Source organism: Notothenia rossii, assembly GCF_949606895.1.
Source record: "Notothenia rossii genome assembly, chromosome: 1".
Lineage (NCBI taxonomy): Eukaryota > Metazoa > Chordata > Actinopteri > Perciformes > Nototheniidae > Notothenia > Notothenia rossii.
In genome coordinates, this window is record NC_136912.1 from 47,559,725 (window position 1) to 47,578,170 (window position 18,446).

General features: G+C 42.7%; 1 protein-coding gene across 2 annotated transcripts in view; it reads right to left on the minus strand.

Moving 5' to 3' along the window:
- The window catches only part of dctd (dCMP deaminase), a 90,927-nt gene that overhangs the window by 59,107 nt on the left and 13,374 nt on the right, over positions 1 to 18,446 (minus strand). For both annotated transcript variants that reach the window (XM_079656437.1, XM_079656436.1), the window contains exons 3-5: positions 18,206 to 18,341; positions 12,413 to 12,529; positions 3,019 to 3,115 (exon numbers count right to left, since the gene is read on the minus strand). In XM_079656437.1, the coding sequence (XP_079512563.1) occupies positions 3,019 to 3,115; positions 12,413 to 12,529; positions 18,206 to 18,341 (350 nt within the window). The remainder of the gene's footprint in view (positions 1 to 3,018; positions 3,116 to 12,412; positions 12,530 to 18,205; positions 18,342 to 18,446) is intronic.

Consider the following 18,446-nt stretch of genomic DNA (forward strand, 5'->3'; position numbering starts at 1 on the left):
TTTTAACTGAGAGCTACTTTTAAAGTTGCCAGTCTGCCGAGATCTAACAGTCCAAATAGAGAGTCGTAGCCATTACTGACAGCCTACTACCGGGTAAATACACACTTCTACTTGTATAAAACTGACCTTCGTACGATGAATACTTCATAAAATACTGCAGATCCTTTATCTTACCTCTTTCTAATCTACACATATACAAGTATTTAACTGAAGCTACACAACAGTGTTGTTGATACAGAGTTGGAGTTTATTCACACGTCACATACTACAGTGGGTAATGTTTTCAAGAAACATTGAACAGTGCTGCCACACATGACACAGGAAGAAAAGAAAAGACTCTGAACCCTTTCTTTGCCATTGTTTAAAAATAGTGTTGCTACAAAAGTATAAATTAGGCTTACTAATAAGACAACTCAGATCTGAAGTTACACAGGAATCTGCTGCCAAAGTGCAATAAAAAGACAAAATTAATAGAATCAAACGCTTTTTTTGTTGTATTTTAGTAGAGTATAAAAAGAAATGCCTTTAAAATAGGATGCAAGCAACACTAGTTTCTTAACCTGAATTGATAATAGACTATAATCCATTTAAGTTTGCATTCTTATCCCATTTTGTACAATAATTATTTTGAATAAGTTCAAACAAACTAAAACTTACAGCTGATTAATAACGGTATCTAACTTGAGTTTTTATTATATCAAAAACCTGTTGAAATGCTACTGTTATTTTTAGTGTCCCCCAAAAGCGCGTCGGCAGCCTCCAGGAATGCTTCTTTCACAATTTTGCCGTCTTTGAAAGACTTCATGTTTTTTGCAAGAACGTGACTGACACGATAAGATGCTATGGTAGCAGCCTTGCTCTTGTTGTTGGGCCTGGTGAAAATGGACTGCTGTGCATTTAGCTGTCCTTTCTGGTCCCTCCCCTTTTGGGAGCGTAGGGCAGAATTAGGAGGGAATTCCGTCTCGTAGCGTTTGTGCACTGTTTTGAAATGCCGCTCCTAAATTACCCTTCTTCGATAAAGCCACGCTCGCGTTGCAGATGGACTTTGAATTGGAATAGATACAAAAATAATCATCCTCCCACTCGGAGTAAAAATTATATATTTTGGGCTTTTTTGCTTCTGCCATACTTGCGGTCTTTTGTGTGTGCGGACTGTCACTCCTGTTGACACGGACAACGTCAGCGAACTAGTTTGGCCTGCCCACCAGCCGGCCCGCCACGACACATGGGGTCACGCCGGCCAATCACAAAGCTTTGATGAGTTCAAGTGCATTATTCTAGCACAGGAAGATTATGTTATAGGACATTAACGATAAAACAGAATATTGTTGTTCTATTTTTAGACATATCTCGCGATCGACTAGGAGTCTCCCCACGATCGACCGGTCGATCGCGATCGACTGGTTTGGCACCCCTGACCTAAACATTACCATTGGTGAAGAGAGTGATGCTCAGCCAGCATGCCCTAAACCGGAAGAAACCGCTCTCATACACTCTATATCAGGGGTCGGCAACCCCTGGCACGCGTGCCAATGCTGGCACGCGGCACCGTAACCAGTGGCACACTAGGAATAAGTGTGCAAAAATATTTAAGTTGTATTTTCAGATCCTGAACGAGACCGCCGCCAGAGTGCGTCTCCCCGTTACCTACAGAAGGAAGCCATGCACGCAACGCAGTCCCGCTCTCTTTAACTCCAGGCGACTTTCTGCTGCTTTCCTCCGTGGTTTATTGTAAGTCGCTTTGGATAAAAACGTCAGCTAAATGCAATGTAATGTAATGGTGCAGCGCTGATCGTTTCACCACGGAGGAAAGCACTTCACTAATTGCAGTACCCGTAAGGCGAGCTCTTCTTGGGAGGCCGTTGCATTTATTTAGCTGTTCTTCTGTTTCACAAAATACATCACAGACCTCTATTTTTCTGCTTCCTCGTTTCACTTCCAGAAACATACACACGTGTGTTCTCTCACTCACTCACTCACTCACTCACTCACTCACTCACTCACTCACTCACTCACTCACTCACTCACTCTCTCACACTCTCTCACTCTCTCACACTCTCTCACTCTCTCTCACTCTCACTCTCACTCTCACTCTCTCACTCTCTCACTCTGCATAACCCTAATATCATAACATGTGTGCTCTGGAGAATCACAGAACGGACGATCGTCCTTATTATTATGCCGTTTAAACCAATTATTTAAATATGTTTGTTAAATTCGGCATCATGTAAGTTGCGCTGACAGGTCCACACACTGCTTCGCCACAACGAGGCTCCCCCGCCCTCCTGCTGATAATTCTGGATCGTTGGCACGCTGATAAAAACATTTTTTTTATCTTCATATCAAAAAGGTTGCCGACCCCTGCTTTATATGAAAACTCAGTTTTTTACAAAAATGTTATGATGGATTATCAGTAATCATTTCAAAGTGACAGAGACATTGGATTAACCTTCAGCAGCGTTTGTATGCGTTTTACAACATAACATGCTCCCGTCTCTAGCACCCCCGCAGCCTGAGCTACGAGTGAAAGAACTAAACCTACATGAAACTTCCGTTGGGTTGCTTTAAAGTCAAGCTTCAGTTTAAGATTCACCCTGCAATAGATGTAAAACATGTGATGGAGAATTACTAACCTGACTCAGATGGTTTGTTTCACCAAACCATCTAGGAAAGCTCCATTGGAAGCCATTTGGAAAGGGCAGGCACTTTCAAAAATACTTGGCAGGTGATTGGATCAATCTGTCTATCACCTTCCATCATGGGCCAATTCTGATTGGTTAACAATGGCTGGTACATGTGGAGAATAGCACTTCTGATTGGTGTGGATGACTGACACACAAGAAAAAAAAAAAAAATGTAAAAAAAAATGTGCAGGCTTTGCGATTTGATAATCGCATCATGTCAATTCGCGATTTAAAATCGATTAATCGTTCAGCCCTAGTATGTGGGTGTAAACCCCTTGACCTTGGGTAATAAAAAATAATAAAAATAGAGCCAACACTTCCAATTGTTCCTCACCTGTATTGTATGCCTGCCAAACCCATCAGCCTTCTTGAGGCGGTCATCTCCGGTGTGTCATGGTACTTATCAGAAAGATAGACCACTTCCTTAATACCTGAATAAATAAAAAGACCTTTATTACTCTTTTTAGCCACAAAATTATCTGCATATGCTAATCAACACAATTATGCTTATTGTGCAAATTGCCCAACATATGCAAGTTAGCATCCGGCAGTTTCTATATGCCAGATGGTCTGGTTAGAGATGCCATTTTGGATCCAAAATTGTCCAAATCCACCAAGCCATTTTATAAGTATTGCCCACATGCTATGGCTATAATGCCATTAATGCTAATTAACACAACTTGTGCTAATTTTGCAACATATGCAACCTAGCATCAATCTGTTTCTATGTGCCGACTCTTACAGGGCTTTTTCAGATGAAGGCTTGTGAATGCAGGAATAAGCAGTCACAGTTTGTCATAGATTGAAGTACTCCAATCGAATGCAATTTGGACAATATGAATTGTGTTCTCCGTTTTAGATTTCCCACAGTTCTATGAACATGATTGCCTGCAATACTGAGGTTTAAAATGGGTGCTCTTCTCACGAAAAACTGTGCTGCATATCAAATCAAGCGCAATATTGCAATGTCAGTTTTTTCTTATATGGTGCAGCCCTAATTTGTACAGTATATACACAAGATTCAAGCTAAATATGGAAGGGAAAGCAGCGCTCCGTTTATTTAAAATTCACCTATTATACTATTTTTAGGCATATATTATAGGTCTCCGATATATAAAAAACTATGGTGGTCCTTAAAATTGAAAGTCGGAAAGTCTAAGCTCCAACCCCCAGAATTCATTCTATTAGTCAAGAAAACTCTCCTGGTGAATTTTTTCCTCAATCAGACAACATTTACCCCTCCCTCATCAACCTTGAAGTTTAGCCTCAGTTACAGCACCGTGCTGCTGGTGTGGCAGCCCAGGTCGATGAGGGGGGGGGGGGGGGGGTACATGTTGTCAGATTGAGGAGAAAATTCACCAGGAGAGTTTTCTTCACTAATAGAATGAATTCTGGGGGATGGAGCTTAGACTTTCCGACTTTCAATTTTAAGGACCACCCTACTGAGGCTAAACTTCAAGGTTGATGAGGGAGGGGTAAATGTTGTTGGAATTTGAATAAAATTCACCAGGAGAGTTTTATCATAACAAATTCCGGTGGTTGGAGCTTAAAATAAATGAATTCGAAAATGTGCTTTTGATGATAAAAACATGACATTTGGCACTAGGGATGGGTATCGTTAAGGTTTTAACGGTACTACTACTTTTATTGATACCGCTTATCGGTCCGGTCTTTTAACAGTACTTTTATCGGTTCTTTTGGAGAGAAAAATAAGGTAAACTAACTAAACAAATTGTGAACAAAACTAACAAAATAAATAACTCAGTTAACTCTAACCATTAACCCATGTCTGTATAATGTAGTTAACTCCGTGTGTTGCCATTGGTTGTTATTTTACCAGTAGCTTAGGATCTAGACCACCGAGGATCTTGATTCTGGTGGCTAATCCTACATTTTCAAGGATGGGGAATGCATTGGTACTATTTACAACATGCTAGAATGTAGCTAACTATATGTATCTGGTATTCAGGGAACAAAATACACAGTAAACCATTGACATATTTATTATGGTGAAGTAATATATATACAGGACTGTCTCAGAAAATTAGAATATTGTGATAAAGTTCTTTATTTTCTGTAATGCAATTAAAAAAACAAAAATGTCATACATTCTGGATTCATTACAAATCAACTGAAATATTGCAAGCCTTTTATTATTTTAATATTGCTGATTATGGCATACAGCTTAAGAAAACTCAAAAATCCTATCTCAAAAAATTAGAATAGTTCCTCAGACCAAGTAAAAAAAAAAGATTTATAACAGCAAAACACAATCAAACATTTGAAAATGTCCATTAATGCACTCAGTACTTGGTTGGGAATCCTTTTGCACGGATTACTGCATCAATGCGGCGTGGCATGGAGGCAATCAGCCTGTGGCATTGCTGAGGTGTTATGGATGCCCAGGATGCTTCAATAGCGGCCTTTAGCTCATTAGCATTGTTGGGTCTGGTGTCTTTCAGCTTCTTCTTCACAATACCCCACATATTCTCTATGGGGTTCAGGTCAGGGGAATTTGCAGGCCAATCGAGGACAGTAATGCCATGGTCAGTACACCAGTTACTGGTGGTTTTGGCACTGTGGGCAGGTGCCAGATCATGCTGGAAAATGAATTCCTCATCTCCATAGAGCTTTTCAGCAGACGGAAGCATGTAGTGCTCTAAAATCTCTTGGTACACAGCTGCATTTACTCTGGGCTTGATGAAACACAGTGGACCAACACCAGCAGCTGACATGGCTCCCCAAACCATCGCTGACTGTGGGAACTTCACACTGGATTTCAAGCAACTTGGATTTTGCTCCTCTCCAGCCTTTCTCCAGACTCTGGCGCCTTGACTTCCAAATGAAATACAAAACTTGCTTTCGTCTGAAAAGAGGACTTTGGACCACTGTGCAACTGTCCAGTGCTTCTTTTCCTTAGCCCAAGTCAGACGCCTCTTCCGTTGTCTTGAGTTCAGAAGTGGCTTGACCATGGGAATACGGCTATTGTAGCCCATTTCCCGGACACGTCTGTGAACAGTGACTTTTGATACCTGGACTCCAGCTTCAGTCCACTGTCTTTGAAGCTCCCCCAAATTCTGGAAGCGACTCTTCTTCACAATGCTGTTAAGGCTGCGGTCATCTCTCTTGGTTGTGCAGCGTTTCCTGCCACATTTCCCCCTTCCAACAGACTTTTTGTGGATGTGCTTTGAAACTGCACTCTGTGAACAGCTTGCTCTTTGAGAAATTTCTTTTTGTGTCTTACCCTCCTGATGGAGGGTGTCAATGACGGTCCTCTGGACAGCAGTCAGATCAGCAGTCTTCCCCATACTTGTGATTTAGTTTACTGAACCAAGCTGAGTGTTTTTCAAGGCTCAGGAAACCCTTGCAGGTGTTTCGAGTTAATTAGACGATTCAAGTGATTCGTTGAACACCCTACTAGTATACTTTTTCATGATATTCTAATATTTAGAGATAGGATATTTGAGTTTTCTTAAGCTGTATGCCATAATCAGCAATATTAAAATAATAAAAGGCTTGCAATATTTCAGTTGATTTGTAATGAATCCAGAATGTATGACATTTTTGTTTTTTTAAATTGCATTACAGAAAATAAAGAACTTTATCACAATATTCTAATTTTCTGAGACAGTCCTGTATATATGAAATATTACAGGTTTTCAACTAAATGCAGAGTTAGTTCTGAAAACACAGTCCACCACAGTAGCAAAGGGCAGTGCACTGAATAGCAACCTTGACACATTTCCATTGTCCACTGCACCCCTTTTTGCATCCACAGCGGAGGAGTTCACGACAGGCCTAGGTCGCTTCTAGTAATGTGGTCCAGTAAACTTCCCATCCACCTTGTGGCCTTCCTCTTCCACCCCCAGTCACCTGGGGATGGGAGTTCAGGGGCTGCAAACATCATCTGTCCCCAGCAGTGGCAGCTTGTAAGGCAGCTCTCTTTGTGTGTTGAATCAATGCTACTTGTGTTGGGGGGAATCCTTCAATTGTTCTACCTTTCTGGGTGAAGAGCTACTTGCGTGCCTGATTGACTGACTCCTGGCTGCTAGTGCAGTCATACAGCAATACCACAAATGGCTCCAGAGGCTCCATCCAGTTGTGTAAGGAGTCTGGGGTGGCAGCCAAGGCACAGAAGGTTCTACTGACATGATCAAACGTCATCCATGTATCCCACACCGTCTTCTTGCCCCTGCCACCAAAAGACGACACTGTCACATCCAGTAAATGCATGGAACATTGGTAAGGCTATGCATCGATCTGGACCTAGTGACCTCGCCATCTCATGAGCTGCTTAATGCCGAAGACTCTTCCCAACTCCAAAGGCAACCCACAGCAGTGATGTTGAGGGATTGGGCTGCTGTGATTGCCAGTACTACCACATCCGTGTCAACTGTGCGTATTGACACCTTGCTATACCCTTCCTTCACAGCATCTCCTAGGTGCAGTAGGATGTGGGTATCAGCCTCCTCATGTGTGCATGTTGCAAGTACTGATTATTTGTTTGCCAGTGTTGAGGGCTGTCACACTGGTTGCCAGGAAGGAGAACAGTACAGCCTTCTTGTCTTCAATGCGCAGAAACTCTGGCCAGTTTCCAGGAATGACACTGGATGGCTCAACGCGTCTATGAACTCCCTTCCCTCTCTTGTTGTGTGTTTCAGCCCTCAGACTTTCGGGGAAATATTCATCCCACACGACATCAAATCTGCTGACATGCTCCAGCTGAGACATGATGTATGGTGAGAACGCTTTCTGCGCATAATAAAAAAACGTCTTAGCAGCACCAGGTCGTAGCATGTTCACAAGAGTAGCCCCATCAAGGATGAAGCCCTAACTGTGGGGTGGGATGTATTCTCTTGTAAAGAAATCAGGTCCTCCAAACAGCCCAACAAGTCTGACTTGGTACCAGTTCTCAGCTTGCCCATTTGTGACAATGATGATGGACATGCCTGGTTTTCAAGTTTATTATATTTCACATAATTAATCCCAAAAAACTCAGCCAGACTTTCATCACGTATCTCAGATACAATGTACAGCCTAGAGAACAGAGAACAGTCATTCTTCAGAGATGAGAGCTGTTGTTGGGACCTGGACTTCTCTTGGACTGGAGGCTGGCTGAATAGAGGGAGGTTTTTACTTTTAATGAGATCTTTGATGAGCTTTGTCTGTTTGACCAGGCGCTCACTGACATACAGTGGAGGAAATAAGTATTTGATCCCTTGCAGATGTTGTAAGTAACAGTCTATAATTGTAATGGTAGGTTTAATTTATCAGTGAGAGTAAGAATATCAAAAAGAAAATCCAGAAATTGACATTATATAAAAGATACAATTTGATATGCATTTAACTGTGGGAAATAAGTATTTGATCCCCTTGCAAAACATGTGTTAGTACTTGGTGGAAAAACCCTTGTTGGACAGCACAGAGGTCAGACACTTCTTGTAGTTGGTCTCCAGGTTTGTGAACATCTCAGGAAGGATGTTGGTCCACTCCTTTCTGAAGATCCTCTCCAAATCCTGCAGGTTTTGAGGCTGATGCTTGGCCTCTGGAAGCTTCAGCTACCTCCACAGATTTTCTATGGGATTAAGGTCTGGAGACTGGCTAGGCCCATCCATCACCTAAATGTGCTTCTTCTTTAGCAGCTCCTGTTGCCTTGGCCGTATGTTCAGGGTCATTGTCCTGCTGGAAGACCCCTCCATGACCCTTTTTCAGTGTCCTGGCTGAGGGAAGGAGGCTATTGGCCAAGATGTTACAGTACATGGCCCCGTCCACGCTCTCCTCGATGCAGGGAAGTCGTCCTGTCCCCTTAGCAGAGAAACACCCCAAAGCATAATGTTTCCACCTCCATTTTGGTTTCATCTGACCACATCACCTTCTACCAAGCTTTCTCTGAATCATTCAGATGTTCATTGTCAAATTTCAGACGGGCCTTTCATGTTCTTCTTGAGCAGGGGACCTTGCGGGCGCTGCAGGGTTTGATCCATTATGGTGTAGTGTGTTACCAATAGTTTTCTTGGGTCTGTGGTCCCAGCTGCCTTGAGATCATTAACAAGTTCCTCCCTTGTAGTTCTTGGCTGATCCCTCACCTTTCCCATGATCATCAATACCCCAAGGGGTGAGATCTTGTGTGGATCCCCAGACCGAGGGTGATTGTTTGTTGATTGATGTCAATTTGTTTTCCTTACATTTCCGAATAATCGCACCAACAGTTGTCACCTTCTCCTCAAGCTGCTTGCTGATGGTTTTGTAGCTAATCCCAGCCAAGTGAAGGTCTACAATCTTGACCCTGAGGTCCTTCGACAGCTCTATAGTCGTGCCCATGGTGGAGAGGTTAGAATCTGATTGATTGATTCTGTGGACAGGTGTCTTTTATACAGGTAACAAGTTGATATGAGGGGTACTTTCCTAAAGGAAATGGACTTATGTAACCGGTCTGTGGGAGCCAGAATCCTTGGTTTTTTGCAAGGGGATCAAATACTTATTTCCCACAGTTAAATGCAAATAATTGTTTATAATGTAATTTTCTGGATTTTCTTTTTGATATTCTTACTCTCACTGTTAAAATAAACCTGCCATTACAATTATAGACTGTTCATTTCTTTTTAAGTGGGTGAATTTACAAAGTCGGCAAGGGATCAAATACTTATTTCCTCCACTGTAGGTGTCATACCCGTCCTGTCCGAGTTTCTTAATCTGGTTCAGAGTGTCAATGACTGCTGCATCTGCAAGGTCTCTAGTATCCAGTACAAGAATACATTCACTGCTTATTTAACAGAATGGATTGCCCATGTCTTATATAGCCCCAATTAGTGCTTTAACATCTCGTGTAAATGCCATTTGTGCATGTTTGGTCTGCTCATGGTGCCGGGTGTCAGTCTTCTTTCTCTTCTCAGTGGAGGCCTCAAACTCCCCAACCACACGTGCCATCTCGGGGCCAGACACCATCCAGCGTTGCAGAGCTGCAAGGTTCTCTGTTAGGCCTACAACACCACCATCACCTTTCACAGAGGCATTGTTCTGCTCATGGGCCTGGTCAATGACAATAGCAGAGAAGCTGCATGTCGTCTTCTTCACAGCAAAGTTTCCTTTCAGAAACTGTCCATGGACATCAGGATGGTTATCTTTTAGCAAAACCATGTCACATAAGTGGACTGGTATCCATCCGGCATAGTGGGTGTGTCTCAGAGAAAGGAACCAAGGCACAATCTTGGTGAAGGCATTTATGTAGAGTAGGAAGTCAGCCTCTCTTATTGATCGCACATAGATCATCAACTCTATTTCCAGCTGCAGGATGATAGACCAGAAGTGGAACTGGGAACATGACACTGCTCTTGTCCACCCGCTACCCCTCCAGGAGGTCGCCAAGTACCTTGAGTGCTGCCATCTCAATGTGAAACCCAACAAACATCACAATAAAATGATCTTCACTGTGAGTTGCTGGCCAGCTCCACTGGATTTGTTTAGCCACAGCGTATAGAGCAGGGGTCGTCAACCCCTGGCACGCGTGCCGGCATTGGCACACGGCACCGTAACCAGTGGCACACTAGGAATAAGTGTGCAAAAATATTTAAATTGTATTTTCGGATCCTGAACGAGACCGCCGCCAGAGCGCGTCTCCCCGTTACCTGCAGAAGGAAGCCATGCACGTAACGCAGCCCCGCTCTCTTTAACTCCAAGTGACTTTCTGCTGCTTTCCTCCGTGGTGCAGTGCTGATCGTTTCACCACGAAGGAAAGCACTTCCAAAATTGCAGTAGGCCTACCCATAAGGAGCCGTACAAATGCCGCAGTTTTTGCGTGGCTGTGTATTTAGTTGAAAGCCCAGTGGGGATCTGCTCATCTCTCCTCTAAATAATATGCTACAAAGGGGCTGACTGGCCATCTGTGTGTTGAACTTTCCTGTCGGCTCCCAGACCGTAGTAGAGGAGGGCAGAAGCAACAAGCTTCAAGTTCAATAACCCACTTTAGCTTAAATGACTGGAGAGAGGCGAGCTCTTCTTAGGAGGCCGTTGCATTTATTTAGCTGTTCTTCTGTTTCACAAAATACATCACAGACCTCTGTTTTCTGCTTCCTTGTTTCACTTCCAGAAACATACACACGTTCCCTCACTGTCGCTCTACCATCCACAAACACAAGCCACACCCATCTTTCTCTCTCTCTCTTAAAGGGACAGCGATCTCATCTCACTCTGCATGACCCTAGCGTCAAGCTCCTCAACCACCCCCCCCCCCGTTGATAATTCTCGATTGTTGGCACGCTGATAACAATTTTTTTTTTTTTTAAATGGCACTTCATATCAAAAAGGTTGCCGACCCCTGGTATAGAGGTTGATCCAGAGTAATGATTGGTATTTGAACAGGATTCAGAATCTCCAATGCCTGCCTTACCACATCCATGGAATGACGAATCATGGCCACATATTTGGCCTGGTCGTAGAAGAGGGGAAGTAGAGAAGTGAGTGTGACACTGCTGTCTGGCATTGTAGGACTGCACTAGCAGCCAGGAGTCAGTCAATCAGGCATGCAATCAGCTCTTCACCCAGAAAGGTAGAACAATTGAAGGATCCCCTCCAACACAAGCAGCATCGATTCAGCACACAAAGAGAGCTGCCTTCCAAGCTGACCACTGCTGGGCACAGATGATGTTTGCAGCCCCTGAACTCCCATCCCCAGGTGACTGGGGGTGGAAGAGGAAGGTCACAAGGTGGATGGGAAGTTTACTGGACCACATTACTAGAAGCGACCTAGGCCTGTCGTGAACTCCTCCGCTGTGGATGCAAAAAGGGGTGCAGTGGACAATGCAAATGTGTCAAGGCAGCAATTCAGTGCAGTGCCCTTTGCCACTGTGGTGGACTATGTTTTCAGAACTAAGTCTGCATTTAGTTGAAAACCTGTAATATTTAATATATATTATGTAACATGTATAAATATGTCAATGGTTTATTGTGTATTTTGTTACCTGAATACCAGATACATATAGTTAGCTACATTCTAGCATGTTGTAAATAGTACCAATGCATTCCCCGTCCTCGAAAATGTAGGATTAGCCACCAGAATCAAGATCCTAGGTGGTCTAGATCCTAAGCTACTGGTAAAATAACAACCAATGGCCGCCATTGGACAAATTTGCGATGGCCCTATAGCCAAAAATCTCTTTATTTCCTGCTTCTTTACACATACTCTCTCCAGTAAAGGTTAGCTCTGAGTGTTAGCTATGCTTGCTAATGTAAACAGAGACCATATTACTTCCAAAACACGTCGCGCATTGTTTCTGATAACAACGTTTCTGATAGGACCGTGGGTATAAAGCCAGCTCACATTTCCAATATTACGTCATATCGGACGCAAATCTGGATCAGCTCCGTTGTTCCTCCGTTTTTAGAGATGTGGGTACGGAGGAAAAGACAGAGGATTGTATTTTCAGACACTTTGTGAGTTCCCTTACACACCGGGGACACATAGTTATGTATAAAATACATTTTAAAAAAAGTGCATTTCGCTTCATAGGAGACCTTTAAAATGTAAAAAATTAAAATCATGCTAAATATTCACAATCTTAATATTTATTGTAATAATCTTGATTATTATTGGCCGTAGTTGTGTAGACCTACGTGCAAGCTTCATCACTCAAATTTTTTTAAATAAACGGTGAAATGTTTTTTTTTAATTTGCATTTGTCTAATAGGTACAACAGACTGGAAGGTAGTGAGTGAGTGTAGCAGGGACCCACCAGCCTGGATGATCAGCTTGGCACACTCGTTGCAGGGGAACAGAGCCACGTACATGGAGCAGCCCTTCACATCTGCGCTGTTCTTGTTCATGATGGCGTTGAGCTCTGCGTGACACACTGCGGGACAGAGCAGCCCATTAATAACGTTTTATTGCTTTACCTTTATTAAGGTTGTTTTGCAAACAAGCCAAAAATACTCTGATCTACATGAATGTGCCCCCAAGGATGGTGTGTGTTTTCTATGAAATGAAGGAATAAGACAAACCTTTATTGATCCCTGCAGGGAAATTCAGGTGATTAAAGTTGCAACAAGGTTTGATAAAGTTGGAAACACAGGACAGGGCAGGTACAAGTTCACACAAGACTAATAAGAAAACAAATATATAATAAAGTAGTAGTGTAAAATAAAAACACAACAATTGAATAAGGTGAAACTGTTTAGATATATATACAAGATATATTAAGAATAACTATATTGAAATGTATATGTTCAACTAATACTAGGTGTATTCGTGCAGGCTGTTAAATTGATTCATTATGAGTGGGGGAAGATGAAGAGTACTTAAATGCTCTCTATCCCACCCTATACAGAGCACTAAGGGAGGAGGGAAGAGAAACAGAAAGAGAGAGAAATAATAAGTAGAACGAGAGAGCATGTGATCAACAGACAGTTCACCATTCTTTACCCTCTACCACCCATTACAGGCCATGAAGAGAACTCAGCAGCAGAGTATGGCCATACAATGCTTGAGTGTTTTCTGCTCTCCAAAGCCTTTCAATTAGACCAGCGGTTTTCAAAGTGTGAGGCGCGCCTCCCCTGGGGGGCGTCAGAGAGCTTCAGGGGAGGCACAGCGTGAGAAATAAAAGTGTCTCATCGGACATTTATGAGAGAAAATCCCTAATGTCCAAGTAGACGGAACGGAAGGAATGAGGTATTTACGCTCTATAATGACAGAGAAAAGACTGTCAAGTGTTGCTGTACTCAGCATTGAATCAAAACGAACTAAAGCTTTAGATATTAATCTGTTTGTGAGGCGTTTTGCTGAACAAGATGGTAATCGCCCCATTCAGCTGTAATAGGCATGCCAACTTGATGCTCTGCTCACGGATGACTCGATGAGCATAACAAACTGTTAAGATGACCTTACGTGTGCAAATATATTTTTTTCTTTGTGGGGATCTGCCCCCAAAAAACTGTTTTAAGTCCTGAGAAAGTCAAATAAGACGGTGTGTAAAACTACACTGCCCAGCCAAAAAAAAGTAACCACTTAGATTTAACTAGGCCAGTAGTTAAGGGCATTACACTGGATAATAATACCCCTGCATTATAGCAACAACAACAACAATAATAATAATAGTAGCAACAGGGTATATGCAGGAATCCTGAAGTCAAATGTAATACCTTTTAAGATCTTTTTCAAGACCCTTTCCATACATGTTAAGACCTCATCGCAAGTTCGAGTTCTAACCGGTTACATTGGCGATACACTTTACCTCACATTTACTATATTGATTGTAAGATAGCACAACTAAACAGAGTGCAGACAGACCACTGAAGCCTCCTCTCCACATGAACTTCAACCTCTCTGTGAAGGTCAGGTTTAATGCAGTATGCTGCTTTTTTGCTTCTGTGCTCTTTCATTCCAGTAAAACTCCTCAGAAACCATTAGAAACCAGTATTTGACCAATAAACAAAACACTTGACAAAACTTTGAACTATATTAAACTTTGGTGAGCTTCAGCGGGGTAATGCCATATAGGAGCTCCCTCACAAATACCCAGGGGTTAAATTGGGCTGTGGCTGTCCGGAGCTAAGCCCTCACACATTTGTCATATGTTCGCAAAAAACGATGTTAAGACTTATCTCGTTCTTAATATAGACTATATTTAGGGTCTATATATGTTGACTTTACTTTAAAATAGCAGATCTCTGTGACAGGATATAGTTTGGCTTAGACCCCGGCCCCACGAGGACGCATACGTTAAACGCATACGCAAACGCAAAAAAGTCTTCCGTTCACACGCATTCGATTCATTAACGTGTCCGTTCACACTAGACCGCTGGAAATGCTGGAAAAGCTGAAGTACATATGGCAGGCCTGTAAGTGGCGCTGCTGCCACCACAAAATACACCAAAAGCAGCAAAGAAGACCCCGGAGCATGGTTGCCATGGTTGCCCTTCTGTTTATTCTCCGCGGTGGACGGCGTGTTCTCCTGCTGTATATCTCTCAGGTAGTCCCCCAGCAGAGGAAAACACCCACCTCTCCGCCTCTTCCAAGGAACGAGGGGACCGCGCGGCAGAGTTTCCGTTAAAAAAATGTTCCGCCGGTCAACATGTCCGTTAAAGTTTAAATCTTCCGTACAAAATTAGAAAAGTGCCGGCCATTGGTCTTCTTTGTTATTTATTGAGCTTTAAAACAAATTGATAACGACTCTGTGTTATAATATTTAATAAACGGTGCCTGCCTCTCTTTTCCTCCCCCTCTTCTGACAGCCCAGCAGCAGCAGCCAGGAGACGTGGGGAGAGGGAGGCGGGGCTATTTCATCATTATCAGAAAATGATCATATAGGGCTTGCATACGGAGCCGTTGGACCCCCAGAGCGTTGCGTATGCCTGTCTACCCACCTTGGGACCCGTTATCGTTACCGTAGTCGTTTAGTGCCCCCCCCCCCCCCCCACAGAGCGGAGCAAGGAAACGAAACTTAAAATAAGAAGCAGCATTTTACGGCGTGCTATGCATGGGGCCACCTTGAGGGGGTTTCCCGACATGTCGTTTCAGTAGATTAAAGGGTGTTTCATGTTGTCGTTGCTGTGGACCTTCTTAATACCTTGGAAAATGCCGTTTAATACTTTTTAATAGCCTTAATCTTCGCAAAATTGATTTATCAACTTTTAATACTTTTTAAGACCCCGCGGACACCCTGAGCAATAATAATTGGGAGGGGGGGCGCGGCTGTTCTTATGTTCTCTGAGGGGAGGCTCGCCTTCCCACACTTTGAAAACCCCTGAATTAGACTAAGTCCTCCCACACAATGTAAAAGGAATTATTTGGACTTCTGTGCCGTGGTGGATGCCACTAGAGCAGTGGTAACCAACATTTTCAAGCCCAAGATCACTTTTTATTCCAAAATGTAAACCGAGATCTACCAATCCGATATCTTCCAAAAAAAACACTTAGGAGTAAGACTATTCATCGTCATATTTATTTTTGCAATCAATTTATGTTACAACAGGCTCAATGTACGTGTAAAGATGCACACAAAGAAAGACACAGTTATGCACATTTATCTGTGCAATGTACAATATTCATATTTACGGTAGGCATATCTGTTCAATACAAACTATTAATATTTACAGTATCTGTTGAATGCACTATATTTAGTTTCTCAGTTCAATTAGTAATATTCACATGTACAGACATTAGCCTACAGTTCAATGTAATCCATATTAAGTTTCTCTGTTCAATGCACAATATATTTTCAATGCTCAAGTTGCTCTATCAGCCTGCCTTTAATGAGACTGCTGTGACTGCACATTATCTGTAAGCCTTTTGAAATCTGGCTGATAGTTAGTGATTGCCAGCCGGAGGCAGTCAGTAAGATGTGCGTCAGTCATACGAGTTCTATACTTGGATTTAATTATTTTCATTTGTGAAAAGGCCGTTTCACATAAGTATGTGGAGCCAAAGTAGGCCTTCAGTTTAAGCGCACATGACACAATCAGTGGATACCTCTCTCTACTCACGAGTGACCAAAAGTCCTGATCTCTTGCTCTGGCCTTCAATTCAATGTTGCTTTGCATTCCAATGATCTCCAAGTCAACACCCATAGGTAATGTAAACACCTCCTGCATTTTAGCTGACAGTTGTTCAATGTCAACGCTGAGGAAAGGGTTTGATACAAAACCAACTACTTGCCCCATGTCTTGTACTGTAGCTCCACAAATCGAGCACCAAATTCTGATTTCAGTTTGTTCAAATGGGCGCAGAATTGTTCAGGATGGAAAGCCATTTTGTCTGTGAGGTTTTGTGACACTTTTTCAAGATTTGGGAAGTGTGTCAGCCTCGCATGTCTTAACTGAGTGGTCCACAAACTGAGCTTCACTTTGAATGCCTCCACTGCGCTAATCATGTGACCAAGCTCTCGGTCTTTCCCTTGCAATTCTCGGTTAAGGTCATTGAGTTTTGCAGTCAGATCAGTAAGGAACCCCAAGTCCAATAACCAAGTATCATCGGACAGCTGCTCATACTCCTCGTCCCTCGACTTCAGAAAACTGATGATCTCTGGCAGCAAATCCAAAAAACGCTGGAGGACCTTGCCCCGACTGAGCCACCTTACATCTGCGTGAAGGATCAAATCTCCATACACAGAGTCGAGCTCGTCCAATAAAGACTTAAATAGCCGGTGCTGGAGTGCTTTTGCACGAATAGAGTTGACAATCTTAACAACAGCATTCATTACATGTGACATGTCAATTGCTTAGGCTCCCAATGCCTGTTGATGAATCACACAGTGATAGTTTACAAATGGTGGAAAGTCTGGGTCTTTTCTGCACAGCGCAACAAATCCTGAACGAACACCGAGCATCGCTGTTGCCCCATCGGTTGTGGAGGACACTATTTTATGAATGGGAATCTTGTACTCATGAACATAGTCCTTGAATGCCTTGTACACATCCTCACCCCGGGTTCTTTCTTTCAATGGGATAAGGGCAAGAAAGGCCTCCTTGACAGTAAAATCCGTGAAAACCATTCGGACAAACACACCTAGCTGGGCTGTATCTGTGGCATCGGTAGACTCGTCAAATTGAACTGAAAAGTATTCCGAGAGAGACAAGTCTTTTAATACTTTCTGGGATACATCTTCGGACAATGACTCGACTCTTCTGGCTACAGTAGGTGCACCAAGTGGTACACTTTTTATCCTTGCTTTTATGTCCTCTTTGTTTTTGAAATCCGCAAATAAGGCGTCAGCTGTGGCGCTCATTGGTTTTTTGTGCTGAGCCAAAATGTGGCTAATCCGGAGGGACGTTTCTGTAGCTGCTCTTTGCTGTAGGCGCGATGAAAAGCGACTGCTGTGCTTTTAGTCCTCTTTTCAGTTCATCAATTATTTTGGTTCTTAATGCGCTGTTGAGTGGATATGAGTCTTTGAATTTACCATGGGTGCTCGCATGATGGCGCTCCAGGTTGCCCCGTTTCGCCAAGGCTATCGCCTGTTGGCATATGAGGCATATGGTCTTCTCTTTCGCTGATGTGAAAAGAAATTCATGCTCCCATTCCGGGTGGAAATAATACGTTTTTGATTTCTTTTTCGCCGGACCCTCAGCCATATCGATGTTGGTTAAATATTAGCAGAGCTTGGTACAGTTTAAGTTACTCCTCAAGATGACCGTTAAGATACGATTGTTTACCCCACCCACAATTGCATGCAGCAATTCATAGGTACGTCAACATATCTAATAACCAATTGGAGTTTGTAAAATTACCTGTGCGTGATTCAAATCAACAAACCAGAGCTAGGTCTAAAAAGATTGTTTAAACAACCAACCAACCAGAGCATGAACATTTTCTTTTTTTTTGGAAAATATTTTTGGGGGGAAAATATATATATATATATTTTTTTAAATGCTAGGGATCGACAGTGAAGGCTTTGAAGATCGACCAGTCGATCGACTTGTTGGTTACCCCTGCAATAGAGGAATGTTGTCCTATGTGTGGAGCTCTTCTTCTTGATTTAAAAAAAAAATTTAATCTAAAAAAGTTAAGCAGAAAGCAGAAGTGTGCTGGTCCTCACCATAAGGGTACTTGGTGTCCAGACGGTCGTCAGCAGAGCGCGACCACGGCAGCAGGTCATCGTCACAGCCGTTTGGCATGCCATTGTAACCAATGCCAACTATCTTATTCTCCTGGTTCACGATACACGCCCCCACCTGCACAGGGATAGATCATTTTATGGCGCAGACACAGTTTTTTAATAAATTGTTATTATTATTGTAAAAATCCGTTGATCACAGGCTCCGAATACACATATAGAC